The 20,108-nt window shown below is 40.9% G+C and overlaps 1 protein-coding gene across 1 annotated transcript; it reads right to left on the bottom strand.

Moving 5' to 3' along the window:
- Positions 1 to 1,061: 1,061 nt before the first annotated feature.
- Positions 1,062 to 14,474, bottom strand: LOC143301827 (uncharacterized). Its single transcript, XM_076616232.1, has 5 exons — positions 14,401 to 14,474; positions 10,014 to 10,732; positions 7,062 to 7,394; positions 4,943 to 5,115; positions 1,062 to 2,047 (listed from the first exon to the last, which is right to left on the bottom strand). The coding sequence occupies exons 2-4, from the start codon at positions 10,628 to 10,630 to the stop codon at positions 4,968 to 4,970; spliced, it is 1,098 nt and encodes a 365-aa protein (XP_076472347.1). The 5' UTR covers positions 10,631 to 10,732; positions 14,401 to 14,474; the 3' UTR covers positions 1,062 to 2,047; positions 4,943 to 4,967.
- Between the last annotated feature and the right edge of the window lie 5,634 nt (positions 14,475 to 20,108).

Genomic DNA, 20,108 nt, shown 5'->3' with positions numbered 1-20,108 from the left:
ATTCCCTTGCATGGGCTCCAGGGGAAAGAAAATGACGTCTGGGCAGACACGGATGGCTGCACAAGCATTCTCAGCAGGGAGAGGCTGGGCTGTGTGGCATGGGTTTTTTGGGCTTTTTTTGCCTCTGGTGACCGCGCTGAAGGTGGCGTGAAACTTTGGTGTGCAGCATTGTGTGCTTTAATGTGTGTGACTGGCTCGATGGCTGCTTCAGTGAGTGTGCGGCTCAGTGGGGCCAAAAGACTTGACAACTGAATTAATTTGCATAAATTTATACTGTGCTTGACTGAACTGCAGTGTGTGCAGAGACTTTTCAAACGTAGAATAATTATTAGGATGTTAAGGCCACATTCCACAGTATGTATATAATAGCTAAATGTGTGTTGAGAAGGTAACCATCACAGCTGAGTGAATCATCAGACATGACAAGAAAGGCAGCCATCACAGCTGAATGTCATATACATGACGGGAAAGAAAATCATTTCTTTCTCTCTCACAAACTCTCCAACCTTCTCCTCCCCCAATCCCTGACCACCCTCTACCCTGCCCCGCACCCCCACCCCCTCAACCACCCTCTACCCTGCCCCACACCCCCTCAACCACCCTCTACCCTGCCCCACACCCCCTCAACCACCCTCTACCCTGCCCGCACCCCCTCAACCACCCTCTACCCCACCCTCTACCCTGCCCCACCCCCTCAAACACCCTCTACCCTGCCCCACACCCCCTCAACCCTGCCCACACCCCCTCAACCACCCTCTACCCTGCCCCACCCCCTCAACCACCCTCTACCCTGCCCCACACCCCCTCAACCACCCTCTACCCTGCCCACACCCCCTCAACCACCCTCTACCCTGCCCCACACCCCCTCAACCACCCTCTACCCTGCCCACACCCCCTCTACCCTGCCCACACCCCCTCAACCACCCTCTACCCTGCCCACACCCCCTCAACCCTGCCCACACCCCCTCAACCACCCTGTACCCTGCCCACACCCCCTCAACCACCCTCTACCCTGCCCCGCACCCCCTCAACCACCCTCTGCACAGGCCCCATTCCTCACCACCTCTCACAACTCACATTCGTACTCCTAACACCACTGCACTGTTTCTTTAAGACCAAATACATCAATAATACCACTTTGACTCTTTAAAAATAATGAACACATATTTCTCCACATTAAAAGGAAATCTATCTAAATGAGTGAGACCATTTAACACATTCAAATACAAATATATAAAAATCATTAACGCAAAGGCGATCCATAATTGTGGCACATGCATCTTTCCCCCCACCACCAACCCCAACAAAGCCCTGCACACACACACATCCACAGACAAACATACACACACACACACACACACACACACACAGAGGCACAGACACACACACTGTGTCGTTGATCAACGGACAGCAGCTGTATAAGTCCAGGGCGTCACTGTATGTAAGGACTTGTTGTGGAGCGACACTGCTGTTGAAAGGAGTTCCTCAGTGGATGGATGGTCACAGCAGTCATTCTGAAGGTGACCGTTTGAGACAGGAAGTGTACTACTGACCCTATGAGGCAGGAAGTGTAGTTATGGGGCAGGAAGTGTAGTGTTGACCCAGGAAGTGTAGTGTTGACCCTATGAGGCAGGAAGTGTAGTTATGAGGCAGGAAGTGTAGTGTTGACCCTATGAGGCAGGAAGTGTGCTGTTGACCCTATGAAGTGTAGTGTTGACCCTAGTTTGAGGCAGGAAGTGTGCTGTTGACCCTATGAAGTGTAGTGTTGACCCTAGTATGAGGCAGGAAGTGAACTGTTGACTCTATGAAGTGTAGTGTTGACCCCATGAGGCAGGAAGTGTAGTGTTGACCCTATGAAGTGTAGTGTTGACCCTATGAAGTGTAGTGTTGACCCCATGAGGCAGGAAGTGTAGTGTTGACCCCATGAGGCAGGAAGTGAACTGTTGTGCTGCTGCTGGAGTCCCCTGAGGTCAGCCTTTCCCCACCACTCTGAGGATGTGTAGAGTTGTCACATCCACACTACTTGATGGAAGAGTTGCCTCCTCACCTGTATGAAACACACCAACACATATCAATTATCTCCCTTTCTATACACACTCAAAACTTCCCTTTTCTATCTGAGATTACAGGGTTTTCTAACTGAACAAGAAGTTAATCATAGGTTATCAATGAATGGATTTTCAGACATTTTCATTTAACAGTTAATGGTCCATGTAATCCAAAATGTAAAGGCATCAGGTGAAAATTACGAAAACAGGCACACAAAACTAAAACATGCCAGCAGACAACTGACATGCCCTGAGAACACACACACAAACAAAAAGACTGCAACATAGTGAAGACACCCTGTTATCACATCCAGATAAAGACAAAAAATAACATTCCAGACTTTTCAGGAATAGATATAGATCAATGGACCAACAAGACAAAAATGAAGAAATGCAGAGAGTGTTGAGACGACAGACAGAATAGGGAAAGGCCACAAACATACAGAGTGATGGAAAAGAGAAATTTTCCAACACAGAATTTCCAGAAAGTGGGAAAACCATTTATAAATGAAAGAGTTCCAGACACCCCTTGGGAGAAAACAGTTCCATGTAAAATCATATTTATAAATATAACTAAAGAGTACTCATTAACTGCGAGATCAGTATCTCAAGTTAAAATGTTCCAGAACTACCACCTGTCTGTGAAGCAGACTAAGAGGGTAAAATCTCTGAAGAAGAGGCAGTTCTCACTTTGAAAAACACATGACAAAAAACATCTCTTAAAAGAAATCTCCAAGTGAGGATGGAGTTACAGTAGAACAAAAACAAAACAGCACCCCGAATTCTGGAAACAGTTGGGAGATTTTTTGAGACAGCAGTTTATAACAATTATTAAGATGTTGGAAAGGGAGAATTATCTCCAACACAGAAATCCAGAAACAACTGTGGAATTTAATTGTTTATAATGTTAGAAAAGTAAATAGCAGCCTTCGCAAGGGTGAATAATCCCCAACACAGAAAGAGGATTACATTTTGTATGCATACCAACAGTGAACAGGTGATGAAACAAACAAAAGAACAAAGAACTGAAGAGCAATATTTCAGTTCAATTCTATTGGTCAAGAACGAACATTGCATTTCCAATAAATCCATATGCGATACACAACATCTGCTTAGTAGACACATACATGACCAGCAACTTAACCCAACGTCCTTATGACTTGAAAGGAAAATACAATAAAATAAACAAACAAATAAATAGATAAACTCAAGATCCATCTCACTACTAAATGTGGAACACCATATCGGTTCATCATGCATGTTGTCCAGATCACTTTTTAATCAGTACTGTCCTGTTGTCAGCTCTAAATCTGTTTCCCTGTTTTGGAGAAAAAGGTTTTCACATCAAACACCACTGTGGGACATCAGCCTCATTCACACCAGCTGTCAGTTCCACTTCAGTTCTACAAGTGAAGAAGAAATGGCAGAAAATTCTGATTTTGTTTGCAGATAGATCTTTTTAAAACTTAGCTTCTTCAATTTTTTTCTCTCTCTTTTCCTTTTTTTGCACTGAATGAGGGTGTTGGTTACAGAATATAAAAACAAGAGAGGCAGAGCCTTCAAGACTCACTTGTGATACACTTTTTAAAAAAATCCAAGCTTTTTATGTATTGAGTATAATGCATTTACTGTTATATTTATATTTTTTATATTCTCTAAACTTGGCACTTTGATCTGATATTCGACTCAACAAAAGATCTTGTTTAAAACAATATTGCGCCTCTGGGATGGGCACAAAAAAATAAAGAATGAAGCCTAATTATATGCAAACTGCATTTACTGTTATATTTATATTTTTTGTATTCTCTAAACTTGGCACTTTGATCTGATATTCTGACCCAACAGCTAGAGCAGTCATTATTATCATTTTTTGTTCAAACAGGAACTTCTTTTGCTAAGCATGGAAGTTTTATTTATTTTGCAAACGTTTTGGTGCAGATAGTAAAGAAGGGAAATTACTCTGTAATGCTAGGGGGAGTTAATTTGCTTTAAACTGATCTTTCTCATCTTAAACATTACATTTTGAAACAAGAGAGGCAAGGCCTTCAAGACTCACTTATGATGCACTTTTTAAAAAACATCCAAGCTGTTTATGTATTGAGTATAATTTCAAAATGTAATGTTTAAGATGAGAAAGATCAGTTTAAAGCAAACTAAGTCCCCCAGCAGAGTAATTTCCCTTGTTTTACTGCCTGCAGCAAAACGTTTGCAATAAACAAAACTTTCATGCTTAGCAAAAGAAGTTCCTGTTTGAACAAAAAATGAAAATAATGACAGATCTTTTGTTGAGTCGAATATCAGATCAAAGTGCCAAGTTTAGAGAATATAAAAAATATAAATATAACAGTAAATGCATTATACTCAATACATAAAAAGCTTGGATTTTTTTAAAAAGTGTATCACAAGTAAGTCTTGTAGGCTCCGCCTCTCTTGTTCCTATTTTTATGCCAAATTTGGTGTCAACTGACAAAGTAGTTGCAGAGAAAATGTCAATGTTTAAGTTTACCATGGACACACAGACAACCAAACACTGGGTTAAAAATTCTCTTGACTGTACCTAATCAGTCTGAGGAGACTTCGTTTAACATGAACGATACTGGTGATAGATCTATATCAAGGGGCTTACTACCACATTGAACACAGCCCTATATATTCTCTCCCTTCACTAGTATACTGTTGCATTGATTACAGACACCAAGTTCAACACTGTTCATTCTTTTTGCTAAAACCCATCAGACAGCAACACAGTCTCAGGACTGAGAGTATCTTACCATTAGTACAGAACAACATTAATAAAGAACACCTCGCATGTAATATTGATCACTTACATCAAAAGTTCAATAATCAGCCATTTGTGTCATGTTATAAGTCATATGTAATTTTATCATATATACCTGTTCATCTGGAGTTATGTCGACGTTACGTGTTGAACATCTTCACCATGATCCCTCCTCTCTTCTTGTAGGCATCAAGTGTGAATCCAAACCTCTTGAACCAATTTCTTCTAAAACAGATTTGAAGCTGAAGTGGTGATGACGCATCTTCCCCTTCTGCTTTACGAAGTGTTCTGGTGAACAAAACAAAACAAAAAATAAATCTTTTTTTCAGCAATCATGATCATAATGAGCCTTCTTTCAAAGCTCAGTTCTCAAAAATAAAACAAAAAAGAACCCCATTAAACAACAACAAAAGAAGAAAAAATAGGAGAAAAAGAAACGGTGCAAAAAAGAAAGAAAAATTCCACTAAAAACATGTTTTAGTTCACATGTATATATATGCTAACATGGTATTTATTCAAACTTCGTAACATTAAACACGCACAAGTGCGCTCTTGCAAATCCTTCTTTTGTTGTTTTGTTTTCGTGCACTCTGGCTAGTATCTATAGTGCGTACAGAAGAGTACAGTAAAGTGGAACTGCTCAGACATTTCCACACTAATGATTTCAAGTTTAACTGAGACAGCTGACCAGCTTGCACAGGTGCAATAGCTGAGTGGTCAGACTCGTAGCATTGGATTTTCAATCTCTGGGTCCTGGGTCTGAATCTCGGCAGTGGCGCCTTGTGACTTAAAAAGTTAAGTGTGGAGACAAAGTTTTTCCAATCTCCCATGCCAACATGTGTTGCAGCAAACACACAACCCTGAATTAAGAGTATGACTGCCCAAATGACATGGCTGGAAAGTCATTCATCACATTCCATGCATGACCAAAAAACTGAAAATTAACTGGTCTTGATTCCCCATCCACTGTATCAGTAAATCCAAAGTACATCTTGCTGTGACAAACATGTTTTGTTCAAACAACTCTGTTTCTCAAGTTCACATTGTGCATGACTTTTTCATCAGATCACATTGAAAACAAGTCTACTGTTTTTCAGGACATCAACCCCAAATCAAGGAATTGATAGGAAAACTATCAAACAGACAATATAGTTCTGGCATCAAGTGTCTAGAATGTTTCAAAATAAAGAAATAAAACAATAACAGATCTTTTATGTTGGACACATGCTGCGGCCAAAAACAAAATCTGTACTTTGAAATCTCTGTACCAAAGTACAGACAAAAAAATGTGTGTATTCGACTGATTACACAAGGCAAACAGTGAAAACATCAAAATAAAACAACAAGAGGCAAAACCAAGACTCACTTGTGCTTCATCCAGTAATCATGAGGGAAAACCAACGATCTAAAAAATAGGTGAAAAGTGCTTTGTATTAAATATGATATATATAATAAGCTTGGGAGGAAAAAAAAGGCATGCAAGCAGGACTGAACCGTGCATGTTAGTTCTGAAGCAAGCAGACTAATCCCCACTGCTGCGGCACATCTGATGACATTTGACTAAATCTAAACCTTAAACTTTTAAAGCAATGTTTACGTTTCCCAATTATGTTTACGTTTCTCAATTATTCTTATATTTCGGCGGTAAAGGAGACGTTGCCATCACTTCAACAAGCACACCACAACACATGGTAGATCTCTAGATCTGCACAAACCAGTCTACAAAGGGCTGAAAGAAACGACTGATTCAATTTTTCTTTCATGTTCATTCCAGTTAATTCAGTGTCCATTTTAGAATATTTATAATATACGTCGATGGTGTAGTTAGTATCACTGAATGTGTTCTGTTCAAAATTTGTATTGCTTTCCTTTCAGTTGTGGACAAGAAAAACGAGGACAGGTCATGTCGTCTTCCAACACATCCTACCTTCTCGTAGGCCTAACTCAGTGGGAAGCGGTTTTTAGAATTTTTGGATTTCAGAATGAATCTCAACAAAATAAACCATAAACAATTCAGAAATATGGCTTAGTTCGGGAGATTTACAACCCATTATTGGTTTGACTGTGAAGATTTTTTTCATACTATGTTTAAGCCAAATTTGGAACTGGCAGACACAGTATTTCCAGAGAAAATGGCAATATTAAAGTTTACCATGGACACACAGACAATCCAACACTGGGTTAAAACAGACTCACTTTGTTTACACAAGTGAGTCAACAAAAACCGCACTTACCTGGTACACTGCAGAATCCTCAGTGGTGCACCTGAAGACTCACACCCACTGCAGAATGCATGACTCTCTCCCACATCAAAGCCATATATCGCTGAAACTCTAACCACACAACTCTCTCCCTCAGGATAGAGGGTGAGATTCATCAAACTAGGTGATGACAGCCACGCCTCCAAAACTTCATCCAGATCCGTCTGTTGCAGTATCAGATGGTTGCAAAAGACACCGACAGGGGTGATTATATGAAACCTGTTGCGGTGATACCTCAAATATCTGTTGCCGAAATGATGCAAGAAGTCCACGGTTGGCCCAGCATCCAGAGACAGGGTGTGAAGCCTGGAAACAGAGCACAGTGATCACTAGAAAATGACATAAGAAGAAAACACAAACATACACACACACATATGACCAATTTAAATCTAAGTGCTGGCAGAACCATTACTGTCAAACAGTCGTTTGCACCAAGTCTAAGTACTAAGAAGGCATTATCCATAATAGTATTATTTTTGACTCACTTGTGTAAACAAAGTGAGTCTATGTTTTAACCTGGTGTTCGGTTGTCTGTGTGTGTGTGTGTGTGTGTGTCTGTGTGTCCGTGGTAAACTTTAACATTGACATTTTCTCTGCAACTACTTTGTCAGTTGACACCAAATTTGGCATAAAAATAGGAAAAATCCAGTTCTTTCCAGTCATCTTGTTTAAAACAATATTGCGCTTCTGGGATTGGCACAAAAAAAATAAAGAATGAAGCCTAATTATATGCAAACTGCATTTACTGTTATATTTATATTTTTTGTATTCTCTAAACTTGGCACTTTGATCCGATATTCTGACCCAACAGCTAGAGCAGTCATTATTATCATTTTTTGTTCAAACAGGAACTTCTTTTGCTAAGCATGGAAGTTTTATTTATTTTGCAAACGTTTTGGTTCAGACAGTAAAAAGGGGAAATTACTCTGTAATGCTAGTGGAGTTAATTTGCTTTAAACTGATCTTTCTCATCTTAAACATTACATTTTGAAACAAGAGAGGCAAGGCCTTCAAGACTCACTTATGATGCACTTTTTTTTTTTTAAATCCAAGCTTTTTATGTATTGAGTATAATTTCAAAATGTAATGTTTAAGATGAGAAAGATCAGTTTAAAGCAAACTAAGTTCCCCAGCAGAGTAATTTCCCTTGTTCTGCTATCTTCACCAAAACGTTTGCAATAAATAAAACTTCCATGCTTAGCAAAAGAAGTTCCTGTTTGAACAAAAAATGATAATAATGACAGATCCTTTGTTGGGTCGAATATCAGATCAAAGTGCCAAGTTTAGAGAATACAAAAAATATAAATATAACAGTAAATGCATTATACTCAATACATAAAAACTTGGATTTTTTTAAAAGTGTATCACAAGTGAGTCTTGAAGGCCTTGCCTTTCTTGTTATATTATTTTAATAATTACATATGTATGTGTACATGTTTAAGTTATATATCATCTGTAATATCACTATCATTATTTTGAGCATTTGCACCTAATCTTGAAAATAAGCCATGGGTATTTACAAATAGAAAACAAAAACGCACAAAAAGGCACACACACAATTATTCTAAAGGAGAAGTTGAACACAACATGCAAAATATCAAATTATCCACCCATCCCACCTCCACACACACACAACACAAAAGCATGCGTGCTCGCACACACACACACACACCATAGTCCACAATCAAAAATAGAACCTACAAAGTCTGAAACTCTCAAACTCACTCACTGATAATAATCCTAGTTCATTCTGGAAAGGGATAAGCTGTTGAGAATTATTCAGGAGGGGAACGGGTGGATCTTCAGACTGGATTTGAAAGACTGCAGTGACGGGCGCAACAGCAAGTGCTTAAAGCGCTGGACTTTCAATCTGAAGGTCTGGGGTTCGAATCTCAGTAACGGTGCCTGGTGGGTAAAGGGTGGAGATTTTTCTGACCTCCCAGGTCAACATATGTGCTGACCTGCCAGTGCCTGAGGCCCCTGTTGCGTGTACACAAGCAGAAGATCAAATACGCACATTACAGATCCTGTAATCCATGTCAGCGTTCAGTGGGTTATGGAAACAAGAACATACCCAGCATGCACACCCCCAAAACGGAGTATGGCTGCCTACATGGTGGGGTAAAAATGGTCATACACATAAAAGCCCACTCGTGTACATACAAATGAACAGGTGAGGTGTGGCCCATGAACAAAGAAGAAAAAAAGACTACAGCAAAGAAGAGTGCAGGAGAGGCTGAGGAAGCTGATTCCAAAGAGCGGGGGCTTGGTATGAAAAACTGTGTTGGTCATGTTCTGGTTCAAAAAGGGGGGGATCCTAAGCAGGCAGGCGTCAGAAGAATAGCGGAGCTGCCATGAGGGTATGTAAGGATGAAAGATACTGTGGACCAGCAGCCTTAATGGACTTGAAACAAAGAGATGACTTTGTAAATAATTCTTTCTTGTACTGGAAGCCAGTTTAAAGGATGAAGGAGAGGAGAGACGTGATCAAATTTAGAGGAATGAAAGATTAGGCAAGCAGCATTGTTCTGAATTTTGCCAGAGGACAACATTCTCATTGCAATGGGTTCTTTTCAAGTGTGCTGCACACAGAACCTTGGTTTATTGTCTCATCTGAATGACTAGACGATCAGTTTGATTTTCCAGTCAAACTTGGGAGACAGGGTGAGAAGGGGACTCAATCCCAGACCCTCATGCACTCTTTATTGGCAGATGAGTGACTTAACCATTCTGCCACCTTTGTAGAGTTCCAATTTCAATGTATGTAGACTAATCAAATCCCTATTAATTTTTTTTTTCAAGAACAAAAAAAGGGAAAAAAAAAGAAATAAACAATTGGAGTGGGGGAGGTGGCAATGCCTGAACTATGCAAAAGATTCTACAGCCTAGCCAGGCCTTGAGAATTAATAGCCATAACAGTATTACCTTGGATGTTTCTCCAGCAATGAAGTGAACATGGCAGGTGACAGCCCTCCAGACCCACTTCTAATGTCTAGGTGTTGTAAGTGAGGCAGTGGGTTCCTCAGCAATCCAACAAAAGGCCAGGACACTGACCTTGCTGCCAGTGGGTACGAGTAGTTGGAGAGACCCCGTAAGCTAATCTTCACCAGTAGCCGACAGTAGTCTACCAGAGTATCAACTGCATTTTCCACCGAGGTAAACACAGAATATGACAGGTCCACAGACACTAATCTGTCCTGATATTTGAAACAAGGCACAATGTCATCCACTGCCCTGCAGCGTTGTGCTTTCAGGGTTCTAACACACTTGTTGTTCCCCATCATTATCCTAACCAGCCAGCGGGTCGCGTTACTGGGTACAGTTAGGGTCAATGCAGTGCTGAAGTAAGAGTCCACAATGTCCCGGCAGTTTCTGTTGACACCGCGCAGTGGTATCGTGTCTTTGACTGATAAATATGGAAGCACATTCTTCCAAAAGGGATGGTCATGTGCAAGTGACTGGAAGGCTTTTTGCATGAGGTCATCAGGATCATCTGGCTCACTTTCTGCCTTTCGTTTTCTACCACATTTCACTGTCTCCATCGGGGTTGTTAGGACTGAGTGGTCTTCTTTGATATGGCTCTGCAGCTTTTTCTGTTCTTCCCTGGCCTAGCTTTTTCTTCTTCCCCCTTTTTTTTTTTTAACCTGAAGAGAAAACACAAACACACAGAGATAAAATGCATCCAATCCATGTAAACTGTGCACAAAAACATACAGGCTCCTCAACAGTGAACCTTAGGGCTGCCACAGCAGTCAGTCAGACTCATAATCACTTCATAGGTACAAAGAGATTTAAGAGCTGAACAAACAAATGAATCAATAAATCACACACACACACACACACACACACACACACACATATATATGTATTTACTCCTGGGGATTAATGGTTAACATGAATGCTGTAAGATGTCAGTTTTCAGACCTACTCAACTAGGCTGGTACAAATATACTGAACTGCTGGTAAAATGCCACGGAAATATACAGATCTATGGTAATAATAATCCCTACAATACTTTTTTTTTTTTTTTTTTTTTAAACCTTCCTTTCAACTAAAAGTTTCTTCTCCCAGTATGAGTAAGTCAAGCTTTCAGTTCAATGATGTATTCAGTGTTCATCTCCAACAGTTTACAATCATCATTTGTAAGTCCATGTTCTTCTTCTTCTGTGTTCGTAGGCTGCAACTCCCACATTCACTCGTATGTACACAAGTGGGCTTTTACGTGTATGACCATTTTTACCCCACCATGTAAGCAGCCATACTCCATTTTCGGGGGTTAAGTCCATCAATATGCTAGAAAACGCGGAGTATTACTATTATTACATATCCTGATTTGATCATTTTCCAATGGGCATTTTGGGTTTCCTTTTCAAAGTATCTTGGTGTCTATCCCGGATCAACATTCTGAGCTTCACACAGATTCTGACAAGAGTGACTGTCAAATTCCCACTATACTTGCCTTTTATAACTTCTATTGCCTTGTAACTCGTTGGTGTACCTTATACCTTATTATTGAAGAAATAGGCTATCAATATGATCAGGGGCCAGCTAAATGCCACAATGCTGGATGTGTAAGGGTCAAGGAGACTGGACATTTGGATTGAAGACTGACGAAGAAAACAGTCGATCAGGCAAGAAGGCGGCTGTCAAAGCACTGACCAGCCATTAAATCTCCACTCACCCCTTTCAGTTTGAGAGTCATTCTGAGAGACTAGGGTGGGGGGGTGCTGGTGGAGTTAACTGACCAACTGGCTGATGTGAGGGTTAGGGATAAGGTTAGGGTTTATATAGTTTTAATGTTGGACATGTTTCTTCACAAATAGCTTTGAAAGCAGTATATATGTAGCTGGTAAAACTGTCTCCTTCAACCAGCTCCATCTTAACTATGCTTAAGCATTCAATGCAAATTCGCACTCTGTGACTGGCTGAACAGAAGCATACTCTGAGTCTGAGATAGGCTTAAAGAGCTGTTGATGAAAAAGTTTTTTTTTCGGTAGAGGTTATCCCGACCACTGGTGAAACAGCCACTGCATATCAGAAAAGTACTGTTGTGGTTGGATTTGTTCCAAAATGAGTGTAGACTGACAGTTTTAGTTCAGTCACAACACTTAAAATATGAAGACTTCATTTGTTCATGTGGTGGGTTTTCTGTGTTTGCATCTTGTTTCTGTTCTTTTCCTTCTTGTTGTTGCTGTTGAACATTCACACTTAATATGATAGATGAATTTTTTTTTCTTTTCCTTTGCACAGGTTACAATGTTTTCTCTTCAACATCACCAAAACAGTTTCATGTTACATATCACATAGATAAAGCGAATATACAACTTAGACATATTTAGAAATTTCAGTACATGCACAGCACGATAACAGTTTGCATTCCTTTTTGTTGTTGTTGATAGATTGTAGTGTTTGCAATGCAGAGTTTTTCTCAGCTATACGCCTATAGTGTTAACATTTATAACTGTTGGTATGTTACATCTCTGTATGAAATCTTGGACTGCCATTTCTATTCCAGTAAAGGTCACAAAATCTGTTATCAAATCATATTTTTGTCTGATTTCTGTAAAAAAAATCAAAGCTATTCGTTCTCTCCAATGAAGTCAGCAAATTTTTAAATACCTTTTTCAATCTAGTTTTTGTGAGAAAGGATAATATCATCAACTTTAATTCTTTTATCAAAGAGAATGGATTCAGCAAGCATCTCATTAGGATTCCCTATTTCAGTTTTATAATAAAGTTTTTCATATGCATTAGGAACTTCTGTCCAAACTTCATTTTTTTGTTTTATACATTCCTAATAAAGTAATATCTTTCGTCAATATTTTTCCTTATCATCATCAACAAAAGAATATTTTCTCTTGCTATATTTTTCCACTTGTGGTTTGTCTCTTTTATTTTTCTGAGCTACATCAGTTTTAAAGAATGCAAAAGGAGTTTGTATTATACTCCATGTTTGGTGATACATATACTTACCATGTCAAACTGATGCAAACTAGGCCTTGCTCTGCTTGGCCAAATTTCGTGTGGCTATGTTTTCAATTCAAGAACATTTAAGCCCTTGGATGCTTAATAGCTTAAATACTTCTTGTTGCCATTTTTCTGTTTATTCTATCCTGTTTCTATTGTACCGTATGAAAACAGAACACCCTTTTTTTCGCAAATAATCTATGAAATGACTTGGAGGATATGGAAGCAATAACAATAAATAAAACAATATTGACAAATCATTAGTGATTAAAGAACCCTGACTCTGCCAAGGGGTGTGAATGGTATTCTCATCCATGAAATTGTTTTAAACAGTAATTATATTTCTGTTAATTTTTCATTGTAATTCATGTTTTAACATCCTCACTTTGGTCACTAGTGCACCAAACACACCAAGCAATTCAAATTCAAGGGGATTCCACTTGCTCTAAAATTCCTTATTACTAATGTACACATTTAGAATGATTTTCTATCATCTGCTAAAGTGAACTCTGTGTCGTCTGCATACTGGGATAATTTACACTCAGTATCATTTATACCAACAGACCGCTGATCAACAAAGGCGAATCAAGTGAGGCAGGACATGTGAAACTGAAACAGACAGTTTCTTTTTTCGATACATTAGCTCTTTTTTTGTGTGTGCATATGTTAGCGCTTCATTGACCAGAGTTTGATTCAGGCTGTACCAATGGAAGCTACCAACTGAAGAAAATGAGGACAGCACACTAGCCGCACATGTTTGCTGCTTTTATCTGTGCAGTTCGCCTTTGGCATTGCTTAAATTTCGAGTAAAAGATGCACATGTGCAAGATCCAAGGTGGCCGCGGAACTCTCCAGTGGTAATCTAGAATCATTGAGATGGGTTTTTTTTCTCTGCCGCTTTCAAAAACAAACTATTCATCTTTTTGATATTTTCTTCACTGCAGCTGGGGCTTCTATACACATGTCCTAGTAACAATCTCTCATCTTCGTCCAGTGTACATTCCACAAACAAGGGTTCTCTAAAATCACAGAGGTCAATATATCTCTTGGGGTTGGTCTAAGACCACCAGATACGTATAAACAAATGCCTCGGAGTCCAATATCAGTGTTGCTCAGATTATGAAATAATTCATATCCTTCGATAGCCACTTCGCACTCACTCACACCATAGCGCGTTTTTTTGGAAGTACCTCAGTAAGTCCAGTGATGTCCGGTTTATGTAGTTCTACTAGTACCAGTACTTGGAATTCTGCTCTTTTATTCAGAAAACAATCAGCAGAAGTATTGACTGCTGTTAAAAGTGAAAAAACCATCAAGATGTTTTGTAAGGCGACACTTTACTCACCTATTGGACAAGAATATGGAGAACAACGCATCTACATGTGGGAACAAAAGGACCCACCGGCGTGAGAAACTGCACAACAAGCGTGACAGGAGAGGCATTTGATTTTTTCCAAAACTTCCCCAAATATCCGGAAACCGACCGAAACCTCCCGCAAATAAACACTAATTTTGCTTTTATAAAAGTAAATGAAATAATGTTGAACGTCAGTGTACGCAATTCCGAGTACGTAGTTACTGTAAAATTTTTGCTGATGATACTAAAATCTATGATAAATCTGGGAACTTCTGAAGATTGCAAGATGATATAAACAACCTTCAGAATTGGTCAAACAAGGCGGAACCTGTATAAGTTCAATGTGTCCAAATGTAAAGTTCTGCACTTGGGAAAAAATAATCCAAAACATGCATACGTCGTAAAAATTGATTAAACCACATCCAATGTTATTTCAGAGTGTGTTGGGGAAGACCTGGGTGTCCCATTTGATCAGGATTTTTCCTTTGATGCCCATATCCAGACAGCTGTTAATAAAGCAAATAAAATATTGGGTGTTATAAAGAGAACTTTTACTTTCATGGATAACGATATTTTCACAACTCTTTATCAGGCAATTGTACGACCGATTCTAGAATACAGCAATGTAATATCAAAGATATTTCTTTACCAATCTTTATACCAATCTGAGACAATTGTACGACCGATTCTATAGAATATGGCAATGTGATATGGTATCCACGACTATCAGTAAAGAAAATCAGTAGCGACTGAGCAGGTTCAGAGGAGAGCAACGAGAACGGTAACGAACTCAGAGAGTTAGATTACCACAGCCAGTTGACACAGTTGAAATATAATCTACCTTCATTGAAATACAGACACTTTTGAGGACTGAGATATGATTCAGGTCTCCAAGATCACTAACAAAATTGATGATATTGACCTTAACACTTTTTCTCAGCTAACAAGTCTGATATAACCAGAAACTCAAATACTAACCTGTATACCCAGTTTTGCAGAACTAATACCCGCAAATCATCTATCAGCATCAGAGTTGTTATGGGTTGGAATGCACTGTTAAATGTAACGAAATCAGTTAAAAATATTAAGCAATTCAAAAATCTTCTTGACAGTGATTCCAGGTCAATAGTGCATAAATATGACTTTGATGAATAACAATTTAGGCAAATTAGTATGAAAGTGCAAACCCTGAAACTAAAACCAAAGTACTATACCAAGAAGGGGCGTGGAAAGGCCGCAAGGCTTAATTTTTGCCCCAAATACTGTAACTGTACAAGAGAGAGAGAGAGAATGAAATGAAATGAAAGTTATTCAGAAGACGACTGGCCCATTCTGAAGGGGTCTGAACAATAAGTTACAATTGTAATCGTATACAAAGAGAACATATCATCAAGCAATATATCAATATATTACTAGCAGCAACTGCATGTCTTTTTAAGGCTTTATATAAATATAGTGATAAATTCCATATTATCTCTTTGTGTGTGTATGTGTGTGTGAGAGAGAGACACAGAGAGAGAGAGGGTGTGTGTATATTTTATATCTTCTGTGTGGATTGGTGAATCGTTATTTGTCCTGATGCATCTGTTTTCTGCACACACACACACACACACACACACACACACACACACACACACACACACACACACACACACACACACACACACTTCCCCTGCAACCCAGTTTGTTTTACATTTGTTCTTCTTTCAAGTCATGCGTTCACACATAGGTAATCCCCCCTAGTTTTCGGTAGGACACAGTTAAAAGAATGTGGTGGTGGAGGGATGGGAGTGGGAGTATGCACATAAGTTATGTTGTATAAGTCAGTGATTTAGGACTTGTACTACAGAGTTATGGTGTCAAAGTCAGTACATGCAGTGATGGTGATAAGAAACTCTGGGGAGAGCTGGACAGTACGAGGTCTTCAGTGAAGAAGCCCCCCTCACTCGTTACACTCTAAGGGGGCCGGGCCACAGCCAGGTCATGACTCCTGGATGCCCTTGTATTGTCGCCTTTTCTTTTTCTTTTTTCCCCAGATCCAGCTGGAACTCTGTTCTGCTGCTTCTGCCATTACCTTGAGAGCCCATGTCCTTTCTCTGCCAGAAATCAACAGCCGTTTCATGAGGCTGTAGGCAGATGAGCCCACAAACCCTCTTGTACCAATCTCTATCGCGAGGACTTTGGCTCAGGCTGTTGGATAGACCAGCATACTTCTCCGTCTTGTAGATGTGGGCTTCCTCCATTCTGCTTTCATATGGCACAGTGAGCTCAGTCGGAATCACTTGTTTCGTTGCCTTGAAGTGGAGTACTATACCAGGTCTCATGCCACTCTTGTTGATGATTTCTGGGTGTTTCTTCCCCTCTGGTAGGTCAACTGTGCATTCCCAATCTTCGGCACCATCAAACAGCCCAAGTTTCCATGCTTTGGAAGCTTTGGATGCTGTTCCTGGCCAGACATTATTGCCTTCTGCCGAGCGGAACTATACTGGAACTTCTGGTGGGGTTGGTGCTCCTTGGACAGTGCTCACCACGTGTGCAATTTCTTTAAGCACTTGCTTGTGCCTCCATGTGTGCCGTCCTTTGCTCAACACCGCTTGGCATGAGCTGAGGACATGTTCCACTGTTTGTTTGCAATGGTAGCGTGGGCACACAGGGTCATCTGCTTTCCCCCATTTCACCAAGTTTGTATTCGAGGGAAGAAGGTCGTACACAGATCTTAGGATGAAGCTGATCCTCAGAGGGGCCATGTTCCACATATCACTCCAGCTGAGGCTCCCTTGGTGTGCATTTTCCCATGTTGTCCACTGCCCCTGCTGGCCTTGCTGGACTCTTTTTTGTTTGTTTTTTGTTTTTGCTGCCTCATCATCTGCACCGTTTTAGTGGCATTACTCCCACGCCGCTCATTTAGATTCCTCCATACACGGCCACACCTTGGTTCGTCCGTCACAGTTCCAGCATCGGCAGTCCACAGGGAACCATTGATGTTAGGTCGCCAGGAGGCCACACACCAGAGGAGACCCTGCATTGCTGCTGAGTCACTTCGGTGGTGTTCAGTGGTACCTGTTCTGATTTAACATACTTAGGACACCTCCTACTAAGCCCCCTACTGACAACAGCAATGGCTTAGTCGTGGAGCCAGACTGAGTGAGCGTCGGCCTCCCAGAGTGGAGACCGCCACCACGTCCCTCAAACAACAGCCCCCCATGAATCTGCCGACACTGAAGTCAAGACATTGACAAGACTCACCCCAAGCACGGAAGTGGAGAGGTATCAAAACTGGGGTCACCATGAGAGCAGCCGGGCATGAAAGGCCACAGACTTTGAGACTGTTTTGTTTATATTGATCACGATGAAGGAGGAGGAGGATGACGATGACATTGTTGCTATGGAGGTCCATTTTGGTTTGGGACTGCGTGACAAGGCTGTACTCTACGCTTCCTGTCATCATGATATCCCGGCATTAACCAGGCCCGAGGATACAGACACTTGCAGTGTTGGTCAGGTAATTAGAGCAACACACTCAGACGCATCCTTGAAGTGGATGACACTCGACTGTGTGGTCCCAGTCTCCCCATTTAAGCCCACAGCACACTCAACTCTGGGTAGGAGCCGACCAGTGGCAGAAAAACCCACCTCTGCTGAGATTTGAACCCGCGTCCTTCAGCCGTCAGTCCGTGACGCTAACCACTTCGCCATGGCGGCTGGTATTCTGGACTCTTTTGCTATCCTCTTCCTTCTTAATCTCCTGTATGATAATGTCTCTTTTTGCTTTCCCACTTGCCTTGGACCACCATTCCATCTTTGTCGATCCCAGGCCCTGTCTGTTGGTTTGGGTGTGTCCTGTTATTATCTTCATCTTAAGGCTTCCTATCGCTGCACTGACTGCCTCCCTGACTTTCCATTTTCTGCCAGTCTTCAGTTTGGGTTGGTTGGATCTCACAGTACTGTCACCCGAGTCTTCGAGCATGCTGAGAAATCTTGCCTTCCCTTCCTTCCTTCCCTACCTTGTATTCTTCGACAAGGGACTTCAGAAGTAGCCTCAGCTTTGCTGGGCGACATTAGAGTGATACGTCAGTGTCCCAGGTGGGACACCAAGCCATTTGCGTGTGTACTTGTTGATCTTTGCCTCAATCGACTCGACTGTGCCACAGCTGATATATATCAGGAGAGGCCACATCTTTGGTATCAGCATGGACTGTAGGCACCACATTCTGTATTTGCCAGGAAGGTCACTCTGGTCTATGACATGCTTCTTCTGCTGTCTGCTTGGTTTCCTTTCCTCTTTTTGTGTCTTTCAGGGACTCATCATACCATCTTCCAAGGCTCTTGTCTGGTTCATCTGACACTGTTGGAATGGCTTGGTTGGCTACAGTGCATGTGACCGTTTCAGCTAATTTCCTTTACCAAGTGAGAGACTCTGTGATTTCTTTGGTTTGAAGTTCATCCTGGCTGAGGCAACTAGCTCATTCAGCCACTTCAGTATTTTACGGGTGTCATCCTCTTTCGTTGAAAGGACTGTTGTGTCATCCATGAAGGCTTTCAAAGGAGGTATCTGGTATCCGTTACTCAGGTCAGCTCGATACGTTCCCTTCATCGAGGCCCTCAAGATCACTTCCATTGCCAGCACAAACCGGATTGATCCAATCTGTTGTGTATTCCTTGGTGGTGAACCGCATTGAGAAGCCATGGAAATACTTCTTCAGCATTTCCCTGATATTCGTTGTTACATGGTGTATCTCGACAGCCAGTTGGATCATCTCATGAGGAACTGACCTGTATGCATTTGCCAGATCCAGCCATACCACGTCAAGGTTCTTTTTCTCTGCCTTTGCTCTATGGATTGCATCCCAAATCATTGTGGCATGTTCTACACAGCCAGGAACTCCTGGGATGCCGCCTTTCTGGACCGACACATCCAGGTACTCATTTTCTGTGAGGTATTTTGTCAGTTTGCAGCCATGCGAGAGAAGATTTTTCCTTCGACAATCAGGAGCAATATTGGTCTGAACTGGGATGTACACGCCATCAGCTTTCAACCACTGGTCACTGATCTTCAGGTTCCTCCATGCTGATCTTATCACTCTGTGGAGCCACTCAGAAGTCTTTAGGAAATTTCTTGTACAGCAGATACAGTATTCCATTTGGCCCTGGCTTTCTTGACCACTTTCTGTCCTTCCTCAAGGGTTGGTGGTTTATCGCTGAACTTTTCAGACTTGTACTATAGAGTTCAGTTGTCAAAAGTCAGAGAAGGCTGACATGTACTACAGAGTTATGTTGTCAGTCAGTGCATGCTGTCTTGTACTACAGAGTTATTCTCAGATTATCAGTTGGACTGTGAATGAAACACCTACATTGTTTTATATGTTCCCTTCTTTGCAGCAAACATGTCACCATTATCCCTTTTGTAAATAACACTTGCATCTAGTGGTTCCGGAATGAATTATGGTTGTTTGTGTTGTAAAATGTTCAACTGTTATTTCAAATTCAAACCTGAAAGTTCTTCTTCAGATTGTGTATGTGCACCTGCATGTGCGTGTGTATCAAAGTGTTGATAAATATGTGTATCACACATAATCAGTGATGTATTTGTTTAGCAGGTAAACTGAGTGGCAATGTTTCATGACCGCAGGCATACACAAACCCACACATCATGTTGGAGTGCTCCCTCCATAGCTCACACACACACACACAGAGTA

The sequence above is a fragment of the Babylonia areolata genome, chromosome 28 (assembly GCF_041734735.1).
Source record: "Babylonia areolata isolate BAREFJ2019XMU chromosome 28, ASM4173473v1, whole genome shotgun sequence".
NCBI classification, from domain to species: Eukaryota; Metazoa; Mollusca; class Gastropoda; order Neogastropoda; family Buccinidae; genus Babylonia; species Babylonia areolata.
This window is presented reverse-complemented; position numbering and strand designations above follow the sequence as displayed.

Coding starts and splice junctions, on each gene's coding strand:
- LOC143301827 (XM_076616232.1), bottom strand. CDS start 10,630: ATGGAGACAGTGAAATGTGGTAGAAAACGAAAGGCAGAAAGTGAGCCA. Junction 7,395..10,013: donor TTGCTGGAGAAACATCCAAG/GTAATACTGTTA, acceptor CTCTGTTTCCAG/GCTTCACACCCTGTCTCTGG. Junction 5,116..7,061: donor AGGATTCTGCAGTGTACCAG/GTAAGTGCGGTT, acceptor TTTGTTCACCAG/AACACTTCGTAAAGCAGAAG.